Consider the following 21223-nt stretch of genomic DNA (forward strand, 5'->3'; position numbering starts at 1 on the left):
AGGCCAGTGGACCATCAGAGCATGGACCAGTTACTGGCAACAGAGCTCCATGCCCGGTTTGACTGAAACATTATGTAAAGGACAATATCACAGAGCACTGTACCATACACTAATCATTTGAAGCATGCCGCTGAGGCTATCAGACTCCTCTCCAGCTGGGATAATGAGGGGCGTGCTGGTTATATGGAGCTGCTTCTGCCTTGCTAACGGATGGTCAGTCATCCATCCAACACTCAGCTCCAGTTAACTGTTAGCCACACTGTCATGACATTTGGTATTCACAGCCCCCATTATGTCTAATGATTTTTACTGACCTTTGAACCTTTTGTGTTGAGCTCACATCTTCCCAAAATGTCTGCATAAAAACCACTTAGCGCCTTATTTAGACAATGAAATGAGACAACAAAGTTAATGAAAACATTTCCACGACATTTGATGTGGGCAAACACGATCCCCCGACAATGATTCATAATGTTTTTGGTGACAGTGTGACCTTTCTCATGTCCTCCCCCAGGCCAGGATTTCATCACACAAGAGAAGCACTCAAGGCTGAAAGTGCAGATTATGGGTCCTATGTTTCATTTTTGTTTCCTTTCATCTGAAATACTGGATAATTTTACCTGCACAGGCCACTAAAACTCGTCAGATTAAATAAGCTAATAAAATCCAAATTAGTCTGGTCACAGTGGTCACAGCTCATGTCCAGACTGAGGTCATAAGTTGCAACAAAAGGACCCAAATAGATACCGATTTGTTTTAAGAGGTCACAAGGCAAACAGGCTGGGAACTGCTGTCATATGAGATTAGTCTCTTCCACTGTTGACATTTAAGGAGCTTCCCTTTTACACAAACCTCAGGCCAAAATGTTTTGAAAAGAAGATAAAATGCTCACACTGCTGTGAAAAAGGGATGAATTAATGTGATGCTAATGGCTGTTTGGCCTTTTGTTTTGTGGCACCATCGGGGGAAGTTTGAAAGTTATTATCCCTTCTATTCATAGAACTTTAGGATGAGATTCTTTTTCAAACAATAGTGTGGTATAATGAACATTTCAGCATCTAGTGGGGCTTTGCTTAGTTGCTTTTGTGTTCTGATTAAACGCACCCCATTACCAGCCATAACAGATTTTAAATTCTAGTATTTTTCTGCTGGATTATGTGATTTCTTCGGCGGTTGTTAGACACCAAGGCTCTCAAAAACTCCAAAATTTAAAGTGGATATTCCACAAATAAGATGTAAGATGTTGTTCTTGTACATTTCGAACTAATAAGTGACTGGCAGGCCTATATTGTATATTCATGACATTCAAAATTCACATTCAGATTCACATTCAGAAAACTTTATTTATACCCAGGGGACAATTAAAGGCACATAGAGCAGGCAGTGCAACAATGATGTAAGAAATTGAGTAGGAAAAAAGATATTGAAGATAAAGTGATATAAAATAAAATAAATAGGAATACACACACACACACACACACACACACACACACACACACATATATAAATATATAAATATATATATATATACATATATATGTGTGTATATATATATATATATATATATATATATATATATATATATATATATATATATATACACACATATATATGTATATATATATATATTTATATATATATATATATATACACACATATATATGTATATATATATATATTTATATATTTATATATGTGTGTGTGTGTGTGTGTATTCCTATTCCTATGCTATATATATATATATATATATATAGCATAGGAATAGGAATAGGAATACACACACACACACACACATATATAAATATGTAAATATATATATATAAATATATATATATATATATATATATATATATATATATATATATATATATATATACACATATATATGTATATATATATATATTTATATATTTATATATGTGTGTGTGTGTGTGTGTATTCCTATTCCTATTCCTATGCTATATATATATATATATACATATATATATCAAATCAGCTCGACATTGCATCAGACACTACAGTATCTCCCATGGAGTCACCTTTTACTTTTATTTATTATTTATACCAGTCAACATTTGGACTCCCCTTCTTATTCAATCTTTTTTGTCTGCTGTTTTTATACAGTTTTCTACATTGCAGAACAATACCAATTCACTTGGTATAATGTACCAAACCCCACATTGTTCAAATATATTTTAAATGTTAGGTTCTTCTAGTGGCCACCTATTGCCTTGAAGACAACTGTACAGCAATACTGTTTCTTACACAGTCAAAAGGTGCCACCTTGTGGTCATTTTGTGAACCGTGCATCTGTGATTTCGTCACAAAACCCCCAAAGAATAACATGATTTTCAGTTATCAATATACTTAAGGTTTATATACATAAAGCAGGCACATTTACATAATTGATGTATATGTTGTTGCTTTACAAAATATGTCAAAAAATATGCTCAAGAATGTTCAGTAGTGACGGCTAGATTTTATCAGAAGAGAACATTTGTTTAAAATGAGTGCAGTGCTTGTAAGTATGAAACTAAATGTAGTTCAGTAGACTTAACTGATGATACATATTAGGCCCTTGCTGGACTTGCAGTGTCTGATGGGATATTTACCCTGAGGCCTGTGATGTCATTAGCTGTGACTTGTTACTGTTTGAGTGAGTGTGCAGCAGTGTTGCCTGGGAACCAGCAGGCTGCTGTGTGTCTATAACAGGACACTGTGGCCTGATAAGAGCTGCTTCATCACCACTCCATTACTGTTATTTCTGATTTACAGATGGAACCAAAGATGTGGGCGATGCTCTATTCTGTCCCATTTAGTCCTTCATTCACCAGATAAATCTCGCTGCTTTGTATTCAGCTTTTTGTTACAGTTTAATTATAGCCTGTCTACATGAAAAAGAAGATTAAAAAGAATGCATTTGGAATCATTTTTATACTCAACATTTAAAATGCCAAACATAAAATTATATCTGGGATAAAGTGGACTTAAAAAATGAGGTCTCACAGCCAAGAGGGAAGCACTGCAGCTGACAGAATCCGGTTCGGTGTGTTCCAGTGTGATAAAAGATTAATGTATCACAACAGTCAGAGGTGAGGCAGACTGACCTCCGTCCTGGGCCTCCCTCGTGTTCACATGCCCCAGTCCTGTGAAACAAAAACCCTGCTGCTCGCTGTGGCTGGTAGATAAATTTCTTCAAAGTCCTTCAGCTCTAAACAGAAATACTGAACTACTTTCGGTTGGAATTGAGGGGGAACTCCAACGGTTTTACAACTAAAAAGGAGGTTTATCATCAGATGAGAACAACTGTCTCATGTCTTCTGTGGCTCTGAAAGAGTTTTCAAAAGTCTGAGAAAATAATTCTGATGATATCAACAGAGTCATGAGACTAAAAAAAAAAATTGATCTTCGTTACAAAATACAGCTGTGATGTTAGGAGGTGTGGGTGTTTTCGGGGGAGCCAAATGAAAGACCTGTGTGTACTGAAAGCCGTAGGATTCAGTATTTTGGACTTTGACATTATTAGGAACCAAAAATGTTCCTTGCCAAGACTGGATTACAGCCAAAGGACCTCAAAGAGCTCACTTGTGCCCAGTACTTTGTGATAATTTGATGAACTGATTTATATAAACTAAATCCTTAATTCCTTAAAGTAGCATTTAAACCTATCCTATCTATAACACATGTATTTACATTTTAAGTAAATTACAAGAGTAACACTGAAATAAGATGAAGTGGTGGTGACAGCAGATGCCAGTATTTTACTGTAGTTTCATAGAAAATGTGTAGAAGTTTTAAGAACTGTTTGATTAATGTGTTGGCATTGATCACTGATAACTGAGGACATGGTAGAAAAAAGGAACAAAAGATGGGTGGGAAAAGTTCAGCCACTAGTTTATATCATTTCCAACCAGGACCCTACTGAAGAAATCTACTGGTCAAATAAAAATCACTGTAACTGCAACTGGACTGCTACTTAAAACATCTATTAACTGACTCTAAAATGTAGTTACAGGAAGTGAAACTATGAGGCTGTTCAGTTTAGTTGATGTGATAATTAACTGTACCTCATACACCCACTTTATTCACTGAGTTTCCAGCGTCATATGGTCACTTTTGTTTTCTTTGCGTGATGATTGTGATTATATTTTTTCATACATCTGAGTAAAATGAAGGTAAATAAGAGTGCGGTGGCCTCCTGTGGGAAGCCCCATCACAGGGTTAAAGGTACAGCAGCGTGCGTCAGCTGCTGCGTAGCGGCGCGTAATGAGCGCAGGGAGGGGAGAGGGATGGAGGAGGAGGCTGGAGGAGGAGGCTGGATGAGGCTGGAGGAAGCTGGAGGGGGCCGGTCCTGCCACGGAGCTCCGAGCTGCAGCCCTGAGCAGCTTCCTACCCGCCGCTACTCCTGACAAACGGCTCATTCTCAGCTCTGATCATGTGCTTCGCTCTCCGACTGTCTCCGGCTCTGCTGCAGGAAGCTGGGCTTGTTTTCGCTCCCTGACAGCCCCATCCGCAGCAGCTTCTTCCTCTTTCTCTGGGTTTCGGCTCTCACTTCTCCTCGGCCGGGGGCTGAGCAGCGACAGACCGGCAGCAGATCAGCCTCCCTCGCCGCTGCGCTCCCCTCCTCCTCCGGCCAGCAGGTCATGGAGGCCCTGGTGGAGGAGAAGGAGCCGATGGAGCAGCCGCCCCTGCCCACCCTGAGCCCGGCCGTGCCCCCCTACGTGACTCTGGGCCTGACGGTGGTGTACACCGTCTTCTACTCCCTCCTCTTCATCTTCATCTACGTGCAGCTCTGGCTGGTGCTCCGGTACCGACACAAGCGCTTCAGCTACCAGACGGTATTCCTGTTCCTGTGCCTGCTGTGGTCGGCGCTGCGCACCGTCCTCTTCTCCTTCTACTTCAGGAACTTTGTGACAGCCAACACTCTGGGGCCCTTCCCCTTCTGGCTGCTCTACTGCTTCCCTGTCTGCCTGCAGTTCTTCACCCTCAGCCTCATGAACCTGTACTTTGCACAGGTGAGTTCACAGGATGACACCCAGAAAGGTCACCCAAGGGACCAGTCCCCACCACCTAAATGTATAATGCATGGTTACAGGATAAAAGGAAAAGAAAAAAAATCACATTTGTTGTTTTCAGATTAACTATGCAAGTTGCAAACATTGTTTTTATTAGAATGAGCTTAATATTGTGCGACTTAAACTCTAATTTCTGCCTTTAATTAGCTCAATTAAATGATTCGTCAATCTAAACATGCCGGGACAGTTCCAGACAGTTAAGACTCATACATAAAAATAACTGATTATAGAACAAAGGCTAACTATCCTAACTCAATAAAGTTTGTTGGCTGAACATAATTTCATTAGAAGTTGCCATAACTCAAATAGATTAACATAATCTGTTGCATTAACTTTTTTCTTGAGGCCAAACATTATTTTTTTAAGAATATATTTACTGTCAGTACTACCCGGCTTGTTTGACTTTTAAAGGACTGTCCTCCACTTAAAGGTGTCTCTAACTTACTGTTGGATTGCTAAAATGTTTGAGCTTGCCTATGCAGAAATGGATTCACAAAGGTTGTCTTCATGCTCATTGATGAAGGGGAGGTTTCTCTGAGCTTATGTACATGTGAGCAGGATTTTGTGACATGTTCAACAGGTTATGGTTCAGTGTGCATCTTCCACACGTGATGTGGAAACACGAGGTTACATACAGACACTAACAGATACAAAGAGTGTAAATACAGAGAGATACAAAGAGAATAGACTTTCAGTGAAGTAAGAGACAAATAAAATAAGATTCTGGATTTTTTTTAGCAAGAGAAATCACATGCCATTTTAGTATATTTTAATAATGTAATTGAACTTTTTATGATTATTTTCATTATCGATTAACATGTTGATTGTTTTCTTGATTAATTGATTAGTTGTTCGGTCTGTAAAATGCAGAAAATGGTGAAAAATGTCAATCAGTGTTTCCCAAAGCCTGAGACAATCAGTCTGCCATCATAGAGGAGGAAAGAAATCAGAAAGAACTGAAGAATTTTCCCTTTTTAAAAAAATCACTCAGACGAGTTAGTCAATTATCAGGATAGTTTGTCGTTAATTTACTAGTTGACAACTTATTGCTTATTTCTTGCAGCTCTAGTTATTACCTGTAGTGACCTAAATAATCATTCCTTGTCAAAAACTTTCACATGTCAGGCATGGAGGGGATCTCTGTCCTCATGTGATCTAGTTCCTTGGTATTATGCAACTATACTGTACAAAATCTAAAATGACTTCCAGTAACTGTGCAGTAAAAGGATAATTAGACATGCAGCTATTAAAGTAACAGCTTTAAAACTTGCACTAGGGTTATGTAATGGTCTTATTAAAATTCTAATTTTGATTGTAAAATTATGCAACTAGAGCACTGTGATTGTTTCTATTATTTTTGATTTGGGATGAATGACTGGGTCTGTAAAATGAGAGAAAGCTCTGATGCTTCAGAGAAATAACTCACTAATAAATGAGTTAAGTAGTCATTTCAGCTCTAGATAGAAATATTTTTCATCTAATAGAAAATGTCATCAAATTGAAGTATTGAACAATAAACTGTGCTCTAGTCTTATGTTTGTCTTTACAGTTTCCCTCTAAAAATCAAACTATATTGATAATAACAATATGAATTTTTCAGGATCCAAGTTAAGTGAAGGTTGTTTGATGGTAACACTGAATTATTGGTCACCTACTGCAACTATTACACTTGTTCTGCCTCTAAAAGTCTCTCATATGACTTAACAAGCAGGATTCTACTATACCATCCAGTGAGCTACCTGTTGCTATCAGTGTAACAGACTCTTATTCAGATCGACCACAAAGTGTGATGCACTGAATCATTTCTTCAACTGCTTACATAATCCACATATCAAATAATAGCTGCTCTGGCTGCTGCCTGAAGCTTTATTTTTAGCATAATCCTCTTGCGCCGATGTGAGTCACAGTTGCGAATTGACAGTGAGGCTCAAATCTTTGTGGCCCTGTGCTGCTGTGTGACCACTGTGAAGTTTGAAACCCTGCTGCGAGGTTCCTCTTTCATAAGAAGCTTTTCAAAGACCAAGAATACAGAAGTGAAATCAGCCTACCGTAAAAGCATGACACATTTGCATGATGCACTGTTTGCTTTCTTTTGGCAGGTTGTTTTCAAGGCCAAATCCAAGTATTCACCAGAACTTCTGAGGTACAGGTAAGACCAGACAGTGAGCTTTAGTAGATGAAGATCATTCATTTACTGGATTGGATTTTCAGTTCATTTGATAGTATTTTTGCGGGGGGGGGGGGTTGTGTTTCCAATAGGCTGCCACTGTACCTCCTCTTCCTCTTCATCAGCCTGGTGTTTTTAGTGGTGAATTTAGTTTGTGCCCTGCTGGTGAGGATGTCCGCTGCAGAAGCTCACACCATCGTCTTAGTGAGAGTCGCAATCAACGACACACTTTTCGTTTTGTGTGCCATCTCGCTCTCTTTATGTCTTTACAAGATCGCCAAGATGTCACTGGCCAACATTTACCTGGAGTCCAAGGTGAGACTTCCTGGTTCTCTATGGAGAGAAGAATGCTACGAATGGTGTCAGTAATAGCTTTTAAAGTCACTGGCTTTTGATTTACTTTATTCTACACATCGTTCCTGCTTTGTGATTGTTCCCTGGCAACACAGTGTGCCTCTTGTGCATGACTGACTGTACAGCAATGCGTCTGTTCTGTACAGTATGTTATCTCACCCTAACCAACCAAATGACCTATTTTTCATCAGCGTACATGTAGTATTTACATGATTTCACGGATGTTTTCACCAGATTACGTCTCGTTTCAAATGTGAACATATGCTTGAGATGTATCATCATAACGCGACTCTTCAAACTGTTCAGGGGACATCGGTGTGCCAGGTGACGGTTATAGGAGCCATCGTCATCCTCCTCTATGCATCCAGGGCCTGCTACAATCTGGTCGTCCTGGGACTGTCAAACAAAAGCATCAACTCTTTTGACTACGACTGGTACAACGTTTCAGACCAGGTGAGTCACCAGAGGGTGCACCGCCACAAAGAAACACTTCAGCTTGTAGTGAAAAGTACTTCATATCCTTCTCAGTGAGTTAGATGCGATGAATTACAGTAAATATGAAGTGAGAGTTAGCTTAGCATAATGAGATTCTCCTGGTTACCTGGCAACCTCATGTTCCTCACGACTGCAGGAACTCTGGATAAAAAAGGAAACAAGTCCGATTTACTGATTATCAATATGGACAGAAGCCAAGAACAGCACATTATTCCCAGGGGCTAAATTGGGATTTAGATGATCTCTTGTCCGTTGAGGTCAGGGGTCACAGAGCAGACTACAGGCAGGAGAATTAGGAACTATTTCTTCAGTCAGAGGACAGTAGTTCTAGTGAAAACTGCACACATAGTTCTGTGGATGTGGATTGTCCAGAATAATGACTGAAAATAATAGTTACAGTAATATTTTTCAAACTAAATTCATTTCACCTTCATGGTTTAAGTGAAAATTTAGACTCAGATTTCTCAAATGAAAGTGGGAAGAGACAACATTCTCATTTATGATTTACATTTTTTGTGAACTTTCAAGAAAAATACCCTCCTTGAAGCTCTGTGAAGTCCCAAATGGCAACAATACAACACCCTAAATGTAAATACCAATATTCAAATAGACTACATTATTACAATTTGCATGGAAGGAAACATTACTCTCTCTTTTTAATAATAATAATAACTTTATTTGTATAGCACCTTTCAGAAGAACATTCTCAAAGTGCTTTGACAGGTAGAACTTAGTGATAAAAGAGAAATAAAAGAGAACTTTACAGGAAGACGAGTGATTTATAAGAAGTGATTTATAAGAATCTACTGATTGGGTGAGCCTTATCTCCTTAGGCAGGTCGTTCCAAACCCGAGGGGCCCTGATGGAGAAGGCCCGGTCACCCTTGCATCTAAGCCTCGACTTTGGAAAAACTAGGAGGGACCCACCTGAGGATATAAGGCTGTGCGAGGGGACGTAGGGAGTTAGCATGTCTAAAATATAGCCAGGAACAAGGCCCTGGCAAGCTTTAAAAGTGATCAGCAAAAAAAAACCAGGGAGCCAGTGGAGGGAAGCTAGAACAGGGGAGATGTGATGTCGTCTGTTAAAACCAGTAAGAAGCCTAGCTGCTGTGTTCTGGATCAGTTGGAGGTGGGAGAGAGATTTTTGTGGAATACCCAATAATAGGGAGTTGCAGTAACTTTTTTCCATCCATTCTGTACAGCATTATCACATTCTGGACATAGCTTTGCACAAGACATGACTAAAATATCTACAACAACTTTAAGGCACTATTTTCATAATTAGGCTGACTGTTGCCTTTTAAAAAAATATTTAGGGGATTAGATCATTTCATGCTTGAAGTAATGTGGTCATGATGAGCTGCAACAGGGCTCAATTCAGATTCAGGAGGTGCGGTTTTAGCTCCGGTGGGCCCCAGTTAATATAATCCCTAATTATGCCGACTGTCATTGCAAACTTTTGTTTTGTTGTGAACTGTCTGTATTCATTTTAGCTCAATACTGATATTTCAGTTTAAAGCCTTTATTGTGTGCTATGCTGATCTCATGGTACATTCCTTTGTATTAAAATCTGCTCCCAATATCTCTAAAGTTCACACCTTAACACCTTATTACCCTTTTTTAAAAAAAAAAATGACAACAATCAGAGTATGAAAAAAATGACAAATACTGGTTTTATAGAGTTACAAGCTAAGCATTGCTAACTGGCTACTGAACTAGAGAGTCTCACTCTATGCAAGAACCCCAATAAGCCTATTTTCTAAAGTATTCCTGTAAGTAATTTGATGATTTATATGAAAAATATCATCTTGCTGTGTCTGACTGTTCAGACCAGTTTCTGGGGTTTACTTGGACTTATGTTCACATTTTAAGAAAGCTCACCTCTTCGCGTCTTTGCTATAACATGGTCATAGTTTATTTAAGGGGAAAGGTGTAACTAATATGTTTTTGAAATCTTCATCACCGTATTAAAGAGCTGCTGGAGTGTTGTGTAATAATAACATTGTTGTTTCTTTCAGGCGGATTTACAGTCAACTCTGGGCGACACTGGCTACATCGTCTTCGGGGTGATTTTGTTTGTATGGGAGCTTCTCCCCACTTCTCTTGTGGTTTTCTTCTTTAGAGTTCGACAGCCGAATCTAGACAGGGTGAGCCAGCAGTTAGTCTGAGCCGGCGGCTCCCAACCTGTAGGTTAGAGGAGGATTTATTTAAAAAGAAGTTAGTAGTTCAGCTATAATAAAGTGTCAATTTTAGTTTTTTTCTTCTGAAAAACTGGACACTTAGGTTGTTTCAGCCATAGAGAATTCAGCCAAATTGGACAATTTAAGGGGGAAATACCACTGTTGTTGGAAGTGCTCACAAGTAATAGACTGTGTAGTGTCTGAGGAGGATATTGGTTTATTTCAAGAGCTCATAAAGCAAACAGGTTGGGAGTCATTGCCTCAAGTAATGTGTAACGTAGTCATGTGAGATATTACTGTAGTTCACTCTGATATCTTACATTTACCGTCTTGTTTTTGTGTCTCTCTCGTCCTGCAGAGCGGCTCTGGCCTCCCCGGTCACGTCTTCTCCTCTCGGGCGTATTTCTTTGACAACCCGCGACGTTATGACAGCGATGATGACCTGGCGTGGAGCGTCATGCCTCAGAACATCCAAGCCAGGTACAAACACCGACCAGCTGTTCTCCAGAAAACTGCTGTACATGAATCAGGAATGTGTCTAAATTCAGAGAGCCATTTAAATGGACGTTGTTTATTAATTCTCCAGCCTGGCTGCCGACAGCTACGAGTGGGGGAGCCAAAGCAGCGGCATCAGCGCCTACATCGGAGGAGACGACAGCTACAACCTCCCTCTTCCTCCAGAGGAGCTCAGCCACTACTGACCGGAGCTCATCAGTGACTCCTGCTGACCTGTGGCTTCAGTTTTCTTTTGTATATTTTTGCACAGTCTCTGTTCCAGACCGAGGCACATGGGGACGAACGTCTCCCTCCACTTCATACATTCAGTTTTCTGTTTTGTGTAGAAAAGAACTAACAGACTTTGGTCAGTATATACAGACCCAGTGATGGGACTATAGTTTTGCACACTCCTTGTACAAAGTTCTGCTCTTAAACATTTTTCATTGTATAGTTTATATTGAATACGGCTTAATATATTTCCTGACCTTTGTAATATGTACTGTATTACTATTTTATGTACTGTCAATGGTGTTCTTTTTCATACAGATTAGTTCATATAGAGGAGATATTCATTTAATTCATATTAAAACAAGTTTAAATGTTCTAAAAATGCTGTTAATTTTTTAATATCACACCAGCACCCAAAGGATAAAAGCAGAGTGGGTTGCCTGTGTTTTATAGACAGTTCTACATGGCTCTCAAACTGCCAAAATGACATATTTTTACACTTTAAAAAGCAAATACAGCTTCAGATTTGCATTTATGACATTTTATGCAGTTAGGTAGAAATGGGATTTTTTGACATATTTGCAGATGCAAACATTTGATCTTCTTTGACTCAGTGCCCACAGAAAAAGGCGACATGCTTGAACAAAAAAGGGAGAGTGATCTTTTTCAGTCATTACTCAATAAAAATATGAATAGATGAAATAATTTTCTATGGAAAAAATAAGAGCACTCTGGTCTTGGAAGTGGTAGTGCTCCATTTAGCAGAAACCATTTCTTGTAGGTGTTTTGCATAATTGTCCACTAGTCTGGCAAAAAAAAAAAAAATCCTTCTTTTGAAAGATCCTTGAGGGTTTTCTGCATGTACTTCTTGTTTGAAATCTCTCCACAACAGTTCAATGTTTTGTAATGACTGGCTCATTCCATAACCCTCCGTTTCCTATTTTAGAGCCTTTTCTTAGTGGATTTGTTAGTGCGTTTAAGATTATCATCCTGCTGAAAGGTTCCCTTCGGGATCAACTTTCAGACACATTATTTTCAAGCACTCTTTGTTGTGATGCAGAATTCATAGTTAAATCAGTGTGTACGCTGCCCAGTCCCTCAGGCAGGAAAGCAAATTCCAAATCACAACATTTCCACCACCTTCTTCACAGTCGGTATGAAGTTCTTCTCCTGAAAGGTCGACTTTGGTCTGCAAACTGCCAAACAACTCCATCCAAAAGGCTTTTCAAAGGTCTTTGCCTCTATGTTTTGCTCTAATGTTCTCTTTGAATGGCAAAGTTTTTTTTCCTGGCAAACCTCCCATGCAGGTCAAATAAGCGTAATCTCTTTCTGACTGAAGATGCAAACACTTTGACACCAACGGTTGCAGCAGTTACCTGTAGATCCTGGGATAAAATTCTGGGGCTCTTGAGGGTCTTTTTCTTTCTGCATAAGAATGGCTACTCTTGAGCTGAATTTGGTGGAAAATAAAGTGATTGTGTAAGTTTTACTCCACTTGTAGAGGATTCCCTTCACAGTGGAATGATTCATATCAGACCATTTGTATTCTGAGATCTTTTTTTAAATCCCTTGACAGACTCAGAGTCATCAGCAACCTTTTATTTTTGACGACTGTTGAGAGCTCATTAGATCTATTCATGGTGACAACACACGCATTAATAGCAAAGAGAACAGCAGGCCCTGGAGGTTAAAATGTTTAAATAAGACAGGTTCCAGCTGTCACTCCTTCAGGAGGTTTGAATTACTGGCACTTAATCTGGAACCCCTTCTGATTTGATGTATTTGATAATGCGAAAAATGTACTCACTTTTTCCATGCAACTGATTTTGGTTTATTTAAATGATGACAATGTCAATTTCATACACTTATTTGAGTATATCACCTTAAAGGAGGATCAGGTGCTTTATCAAAAATGTAAAAAAAAAAAAAAAAAAAAAATCATTTTAATTTTCATGAGATGTAATTATTGTTTCACAGGACTGCATGTCCACTTTTCCATATAACTTTTGAATTTTGCATTTTTAAAATGTCTGTTTATTCTAGTATATTGATTTAGAACATTATGAGAATGCTATATTGCCTTTCACTATAGATTACCATTTATATTTCATAATAATAATAATAATAATTATAATGCATGGTAATAACAAGCTGTGGATCCTGAGACTTTATTTCATAATACTCTGATATAGGGCTGGGCGATATGGCCTAAAACAAAAATCTCTGATTTTTTCACAAAAAAATCCCGTTTCACGATTTATCCGATATATATATATATTTTTAACCCCCTACCTAATCTCCGCACGCCGGAGTCCAGTCTACTCTATGCAAATGAGCTGCAGCCCTCTCCAGGTAAACACACCGGATCGCAGCTGGAAATGCGCTGCATGTGGCATGCTGGTCCGGTTGCGGTGCGTTTCCCGCTGCGATCCGGTGTGTTTACCTGGAGAGGGCTGCAGCTCATTTGCATAAAGTAGACTGACTTCTACTTTGTGCAAATTGGATGTGGCGTGCGGAGATCCCACGCATCGTGAAACTGTCCTCAAACTTCTAAACTAGGCATCGGTGACCTAAAACGAGGACAGATTCAGCTGCTGCACAGATTATTTCTCGCCTCAAATGCTTTCAGAAATACTTTTCACTGACATGTTTTTTAAAATAAAAGGGAAAATTTCAACAGCAGTTTGTTTCAAAGCAGAACACCAGCCAGTTTTCACTAAAGAAGCTTTCAGAGCAACAATTAAATGACAGTTTTGTTCTCATTAAGTTCAGAGTCAGTCAGCCGAAATAATGTACACACATCAGGAAAAGAAAAACTTTTATAAATATTTCATTTGCATAAGTACTTCTATACATATAGATACATCTTTCTAAGTTTGATCAAATCACGATAACTCTGTGTCCTGTTGTACGATGTTTTCCCAACAGATGGCATTTACCCTCATGAATGGAGCATCAACAAGTGACGTCTACAACACAACAGAAATGTCTGGAAGCCAGTGGCCACCACTTTGAGCACCTCTTGTAATTGTAGAGGCCAAAGATAACTTTTATTAATCTCATGATGTCTGAATAAATTTGGTATTGAAATATTTATGCAAGTTTTTCTCTTCCTGATGTGTGTAAACATTATTTTGGCTGACTCTGTGTAATGGGTTTCTGACAGGTCACCAGGCAACATCTTTTTATAATAATGACAAACATACCTGCATTCTACAGGAGTGATTTTCCTCATGTGCAGGTAAAGATGTGTGAGGAGCTTAGAGATGACAGGAGCAGGAGTCATCCTCACTAATTCAGCTTCCACCTCGAAACAGAAAGACCACAAACATACACATTGATATGCTCTCAAACGTTCAACCTCACAGCCTCAAAATATCTGTTTAGGAAGTGTTGTGTTTCTAAATTCTGCTGAAAGCATTGACAGACATTCTCTTACAAGGTTGTATAAAAAGCAGCCTGTCCTCTGAGCTACTGAGAAATCTTCCTGAACAAAGTTTCTAAGTGTAAATGGGCTCAACAAAAACTAAAGCCTCAGTCAGAGATAACAGGTATCGCAAATTACAAACAACTTTCTTTGTTTACTCAGACTTGCTGCTTCAACCTCACATAAAAAGGGGAGTTTAACTCATCAGGTGACTGAAAATGAACGGCTTGTGTAGTTCTAGATCCAAAAGTAGGATGTTTCAACTCATGTTTTACTACAAATACATGCAATAATAAATAAATACAATGGCTGGTTGTTAGTTTACTCACTATTAATGTCACTTTATATACTGGATTGAACTTGAGCAGTGGAAGAGAGAAGGAATTTAATGAAATTATGGGCATTGAGAGAGGTAATGTTGCGCAATGTTAAGTTAAGCGCGGTTTAATCCAAACCAGCTGAATGTTAAGCTTCAGTGCAGCTGAACGGGTTTCAGTTAACCTTAAAGTAAAATAACTTTTTTAAAAGCTAAAATACACAGCAGAGAAATACAGGTTGAGAAGGTCATTCTAATAATGACGGACAGCTGCAGCAGCAACTAACAGGTGTTCAGCGGTCAGTTAGCCACCTGTGTTAATTAGCCCGCTAGCTAACTTAGCCGCTTAGCTAGCTAACGCGTCCGGACCAACCGCTCAAACACGACAAAACACAACTCTTCACAAGTCGCTGACTTAACGTACAACAAAACAACGATACTGGTTAGAACTTTAGTTTCTGATTCTTTTTTTTCTGACATTAGGTGAATAGATAGATGTTAATTACCTTCTTGACAGTTTGGGCGAACACTGTCGCCTTCCTCAGAAGCGTCTCACTGACAGCCTGTGACGTGTCAGCCGGCAGATTTGGCATTTGCTACGCCCAGTAGAGTCGCCAGATGCTGGGCCAACCACGCCCACGCCGTAATGGCACGTCGTGGTGAGCCCAATGGACCCGGCCATCCCACCAGGCATGCCACATCCCCCGCAGTCCTATTTCCTCTGGAGCATGGTGTCCCAGGTGTGGGAGAGCATGAAGCCTCCCCCGTCCCTGTTCATGGCTCTCTCCGCCCGCCTCCTGATCTCCATCGCCTCCTTAATCCAGCGTTTCAGTTTGTTTTCTTCCGTTCCGATGATTCTTGCCCCGTCCCAGTCCATAACATGATTGTTCCTTTTGCAGTGGTCAGATATTGCAGGACACAGAGTTATCATACTATAATCAAACTTTGAAAGAGATATCTATATGTGTTGAAGTACTTATACAAATGAAATATCTATTTTTAAAAAATGCTCTTTTCCTGATGTGTGTATACATTATTTTGGCTGACTCTGAACTTAATGAGAACAAAACTGTCATTTAATTGTTGCTCTGGAAGCTTCTTTAGTGAAAACTGGCTGGTGTTCTGCTTTGAAACAAACTGCTGTTGAGGTCTGTGTTTTTAGGTTTAACCCCACAGTTTCTGAATGAACTGATAGTTGTGTTTTTTTCTGATCAATGTGGACGTTATAATTGATGGTAGCATTTACTGATCATATAATCAGCATGACAATATAACAGTATAACATTCTGACCACCTGACTAATACTGTGTTGGTCCCTTTATGCTGCTAAAACTCCTCTGACCCAGTGGTTCATCAGAACCTCTGGGGATGTCCTGTGGATTCTGTGGGTCCTATGGGTTGCAGGGTGGGTCCTACCTAGACCAGGCTGATCCTGGACCATCCCACAGATGCTCAATCAGATCCTGGATATGGGGAGTGTGGAACCCAGGTGAACAGCTTAGCTCTGTCATGTTCTTCGGACCACTCCTTCCTGAGCAGTTTTAGCTTGTCCTGCTGAGGGAGGGTTTGCTGTCAGTGGTCAGAATGTTGTGGCTGAGAGAGGGTATTATTTCCTTAAATTTAGTCACCGAATTGTCAGACAGACATCTACTGTCATGATATTTATTCTTAACTCCGATACAATCTATTGTTGTAAATTGAAATGTTATCATAAAATGGTCAGAAAGAAGAGGGTTCCGGGGAAATACTGTTAACTGGTTGATTTCTATGCCATAAGTCAGAACGAGATCAAGGGTGTGATTAAAACTATGAGTTGGTTTATTTACATGTTGAGAAAACCCAATTGAGTCTAATATTGAATTAAAAGCAGTCGTAAGGCTGTCACTGTCCACGTCAACACGAATGTTAAAGTCACCCACAATAATCACTTTATCTGAGCTGAGCACTAAATCAGATAAAAAGTCTGAGAATTGAAATAAAAACTCAGAGTAAGGAGCAGGAGGACGATATAAAGCAAAAAATAAAACTGGTTTCTGAGCTTTCAAATCTGGATGAGAGACACTGAGAGTAAGATTTTCAAATGAACTGTAACTAGGTTTAGGTCTCTGGTTCATTTTTAAGCTAGAGAGGTAAATTGCCACCACTCCTCCTCCTCAGCCTGTGATTCGAGGAACATGACAGTTAGTATGACTAGTTTTAGTTTTCAATCAACTGATGCAGAAATTTTAGTTTAAATTACACACAATATTCACCCGGTGGAATGACCAAAATTATTAGATGAATCCCTCTCATCAAAATATCATCTAAATGTAAGCTTTAATTTTAGACAAAAACTGACAGGATAAAAACATCCCTCAGAAATAGCTTCAGTTGTGAATGAATTGTGCACCAATAATGAATAACCCTGCAGAATGTTTGCAGCCACTTTTATAAAATGTCCACCCTGCTCATAACCATCAAGTAGCACATGTGTATTTACCATAGCAACCTATTAAAGTCCATGGGATTGTTTAGAATCCAAGATGAAACAGAGCAGAGAGTAACAGGAGGAAACAATCAGTACTTTAAAATAATCAGATTTTTGTTGCCCTGGAACTGATTTCAGCTCAGTCCACACAGGTCAGAAGCTGCTGCACCTGTTCAACCTCTGGACTTCAGTGAAAACAACATATTGAGGAGGAGACATGTAGTCGTGGGTGATGTGTCTCTGATTAGGATGTATTTTATTTCATATTTTCTATTTGTGATTTGAGTTGCTTTATTATTTTCATTTGCTTATGTCATTATCTAGTGTGTTTTTGAAGGAGTCACAGGTGTGTATGAGAAACCAGTGGCTTGAAAACAGATTTTTTTCTCAGACTAACATGAATTTCTAATCATAGAATAAGGTTCTTTAAAACCTAAAATTACAGGAAGGGTCTATAATGTCAAACTTCTAAACAAACAGATACATGTCTTTTGTTTTGACTTTTTATTTAAGGTTCTCTTATTGCTGTTTGATCAGATCAACATTTGGTAGCATTATGGAGGAAAAAAACTTCCCGTTGCCGGGAAGTTGAAAAAAAACCTCCATTTGGGATGAGGGTACAGAGGAGGGAGAGAACATGAACAGCAGATCTAAATGCGTAACTCCACATCTAGAGATACCTGCAGAGAGGACCAGACACAAAGTTAGTGACATACAATGGTAGCATCTAGCTTCTAACTGTATGGAGAGGAGATGAGGAGATGAGGAGAGGGGAGGTGCTCAGTGCATCGTGGGAAGTCCCCCAGCAGCTTGGGTTGGTGTATTTACAATTGGAGAGAAAAAACAACAGTCTAACGATGAAGTAAATGTAGCGTTGAGGCTGTCATTCACAGCATCTATGTCTAGTAAAGACATCCACTGAAATGACTTTATCTGTAAACACATTTCATTTGAGGAGTTTACCTTTGGAGTAATCTGGAGCTTCTCTTCTTCTTCGTCTTCTTCTTCTTTGTCTTCTTCTTCTTCTTTGTCTTCTTCGTCTTCTTCTTCTTCTCTGTTTGATGCTGTTGGTCATCTTCTTCCTGTTCTCGGACACATTTCTTCTGTTGTCGATCGTCCTGAGGCTGATCGAACTGTTTCTTTGTCTTCTTAGATTTTGAAGTAACAATTTTGGAAGAAAAGTATCACAGACGTGTGTCAGATTCACATTCAGTAGTAGTATGTTCAGATTCACATTCAGTAGTAGTATGTAACAATACACTGTCACCAGGTTCATTGTGTTTATATTGGTACCAACCTGCTGGTCGTCTGGTTCTTCCTCTTCACGTTCTCTCTGTGACTGTGTGGGGTTTTCGCTTTGTACTCCGACTTCCTCCTGCAATCCAAACACATACATAGAAGGTTAACTGGTGATTCTAAACTAAATCTGAAGTGTTAGTGTGAATGGTTGTCTGTCTCTTTGTGATTGCTCTGAGGTGGACTGGTGACTTGTAGCCCCTGCAACTCTATATAGGACAAAAGGTGTAGCTAATGGATGGATGATGCCCTTTGTTATAGGGCACAACATACACAAAATAGTGAAGCACAACAGAATTAGATTTCTTTGTCGTCTCACCTTTTGTGTCACTATAAGCAGCATCCCCTCTTCCCTAGTCTGAGTTCACATGCTGGGGCTGCTCCTTATCCAGTTTCTTGTCTTGATCTGATCCTACATTTTAGTGGGTGTCTTGGAGAGAGAGCTCTAAAGAGAGCAAAAACACAGCAAGAAGGTTCATTAAATCACAGATAAATAATTACATTTGAGCCGTAGAACTGCATATGCTCATATTAACATCAAGTATCTAATGAGACAGTTCACTCCATGGACTCACCTTGTATTAGTTGAGTGGTCTCACGTCTCATGCACTGGTCCTGGACATGTTTCCCATCATCTTTTCTTCGAAATGGCTTATTTCTCCTAGATGATCCATCCCTGTTGAAATCATTTGGTGTCCAGGAAGCAGCTATATAGGAAAAAGAAATACATGGAAGTTGATTTTTCCATTGATTCTAACAGAACTACATTTTCTCAGTCAGCGATATGCAGTATACTAAATATACTGGGTAAACATGTAGTATCTGTGGGGTGATTCTTTCTAAAGCACATGTAAATTACCAGTGCATTTTGCTCCTTATGAAGTTGTCCTGTCGTCTCATTGCAGGCTGGTTGGCGTCTCTAGGGTCGTCTCTGGTGGGCTCGGTTCCTCGTCTTCACCTGTCTGCTGGAGCTGGGTCTCATCTTTGGGGTCTTCTTCTCGTCCTTCTTTCAGTTTTGTGTCCCGGGGCCATCAGAAGTTGGGGCTGAAAAAAACAACAACAGGAAAACGTGTGAGAATCTTGCAGAAAATGTATCACCTCCTGTTTGGAGATTTAAAAACTTCTTGTATGATAAATATAAAATCTAAACCTAACACTTACCTTGTCACGGGCCACCACTGTGTGGCGGCCCGTGAAGTCGTCCTCCCCCGCTCCCAGTGTGATTCACTGTGGAACTCCACTGTGGGTCCAGGATGGGACACAGACACACATGTTACTCCTCCATGGAGGAGCGAGAAGATGAGGAGAGATGGGGGTTGGGTTGTGGGCAACGTTGGAGGGGGGAAAGGAGGGGGACTAGCGTGGATGAGGAGAAGGAGTAGGGAGAGGAGGAGGAGAGGGAGAGGGAGAGGAAGAGGGAGGGGGAGGGGGAGGGGGAGAGGGAGAGGGAGAGAGAGAGAGGGAGGGGGAGAGGGAGGGGGAGAGAGGCAGAGGAGAGGGAGAGGAGGAGGAGAGGGAGAGGGAGGGGGGAGGGGGGAAGGAGGAGCGTGTAGGAGGGAGGAAGTAGGGGGAGGAGGGGGAAAGGGGTGGAGGGAGGGGGGAGGAGCGTGTGGGGGGGGAGGGAGAGGAGGATAGAGGGAGAGAGGGAGTAGGGAGAGGTGGGGGGGAGGGGGAGGAGCGTGTAGGAGGGAGGAAGTAGGAGGGAGGAAGTAGGGAGCGTGTAGGGAGAGGAGGGGGGGGAGAGAGAGGAGGAGGGGGGAGAGAGAGGAGGAGGGGAGGGAGGGGGACTAGCGTGGATGAGGAGAGGGAGTAGGGAGAGGTGGAGGACCACTGTCCCCCTCCTCCACCTCTCCCTACTCCCTCTCCTCATCCACGCTAGTCCCCCTCCCTCCCCTCTTCTCTCTCTCCCCCTCCTCCACCTCTCCCTACTCCCTCTCTTCCTCCTCTTCCTACTCCCTCTCCCCCTCTACGCTCCTCTCCCTCCCCTCTTCACGCTCCTCCCCGTACTCCCCTCCCCCTTCACGCTCCCCCTCTCCCCCTCCTCCCCCAACTCCCTCCCCTACACACTCCTCCCCCCTCCCCCCCTCCCCGTACACGCTCCTCCCCCTCCCTCCCCCCCTCCCCACTCCCCCTCCTCCTCCACGCTCCTCCTCCCTACTCCCCCCCTTTGTACTCCTTCTCCTCATCCACGCTAGTCCCCCTCCCTCCCCTCCTCACCCTCTCCCTCTCCCCGTCGTCCTCCTACTCCCTCCCCCCCCACACGCTCCTCCCCCCCACCTCTCCCCCTCCCCCCGACTCCATCCCCCCCTCCCCCTCTGCCTTCGTCATGAGTCGGCTGGGAGAGGCTCCAGATGGATGGATGGATGCATGGATGGATTTTGGGTGGTTCCAACTGAACTCGTGGAGCGTGGATGAGGAGAGGGAGTAGGGAGAGGTGGAGGAGGGGGAGAGTGGTCCTCCACCTCTCCCTACTCCCTCTCCTCATCCACAAAATCTATCCATGTGGATGAGGAGAGGGAGTAGGGAGAGGGAGGGGGGAGGAGGAGGAGCGTGGAGGAGGAGGGGGAGTGGGGAGAGGGAGAGGGGGGAGGGAGGGGGAGGAGCGTGTAGGGGGGAGGGAGTCAGGGAGGAGGGGGAGAGAGCGAGGAGGGGAGGGAGGGGGACTAGCGTGGATGAGGAGAGGGAGTAGGGAGAGGGAGGGGGAGAGGGAGTAGGGAGAGG

The 21223-nt window shown here is 41.3% G+C and overlaps 2 protein-coding genes across 6 annotated transcripts; one reads left to right on the forward strand and one right to left on the reverse strand.

Moving 5' to 3' along the window:
* The first annotated feature begins 4293 nt into the window (after positions 1–4293).
* gpr137ba (G protein-coupled receptor 137Ba) lies at positions 4294–11378 on the forward strand. 3 transcript variants are annotated; one of them, XM_023278023.3, is made up of 7 exons: positions 4294–5015; positions 7175–7224; positions 7335–7557; positions 7903–8049; positions 10109–10237; positions 10629–10750; positions 10872–11378. In XM_023278023.3, exons 1-7 carry the CDS (start codon positions 4644–4646, stop codon positions 10969–10971), a joined length of 1143 nt encoding a protein of 380 aa, XP_023133791.1. In that variant the 5' UTR covers positions 4294–4643; the 3' UTR covers positions 10972–11378. The 3 variants fall into 3 exon arrangements, with proteins under 3 accessions (XP_023133791.1, XP_035807675.1, XP_023133790.1); XM_035951782.2 differs by having other exon boundaries at positions 4295–5015; positions 10109–10156; positions 10857–11378; XM_023278022.3 differs by having other exon boundaries at positions 4298–5015; positions 10857–11378.
* Positions 11379–17537: 6159 nt separating this feature from the next.
* On the reverse strand, positions 17538–19903 carry LOC111573711 (uncharacterized). Of its 3 annotated transcripts, XM_055018791.1 has the most exons (7): positions 19664–19903; positions 19362–19546; positions 19078–19209; positions 18822–18947; positions 18504–18581; positions 18170–18354; positions 17588–17886 (listed from the first exon to the last, which is right to left on the reverse strand). In XM_055018791.1, exons 4-7 carry the CDS (start codon positions 18843–18845, stop codon positions 17877–17879), a joined length of 297 nt encoding a protein of 98 aa, XP_054874766.1. In that variant the 5' UTR covers positions 18846–18947; positions 19078–19209; positions 19362–19546; positions 19664–19903; the 3' UTR covers positions 17588–17876. The 3 variants fall into 3 exon arrangements, with proteins under 3 accessions (XP_035807692.2, XP_054874766.1, XP_023133767.2); XM_035951799.2 differs by having other exon boundaries at positions 17538–17886; positions 18170–18351; positions 19362–19903; XM_023277999.3 differs by having other exon boundaries at positions 19362–19903.
* Between the last annotated feature and the right edge of the window lie 1320 nt (positions 19904–21223).

The sequence above is a fragment of the Amphiprion ocellaris genome, chromosome 16, assembly GCF_022539595.1.
Source record: "Amphiprion ocellaris isolate individual 3 ecotype Okinawa chromosome 16, ASM2253959v1, whole genome shotgun sequence".
In the NCBI taxonomy this organism is placed as follows: domain Eukaryota; kingdom Metazoa; phylum Chordata; class Actinopteri; family Pomacentridae; genus Amphiprion; species Amphiprion ocellaris.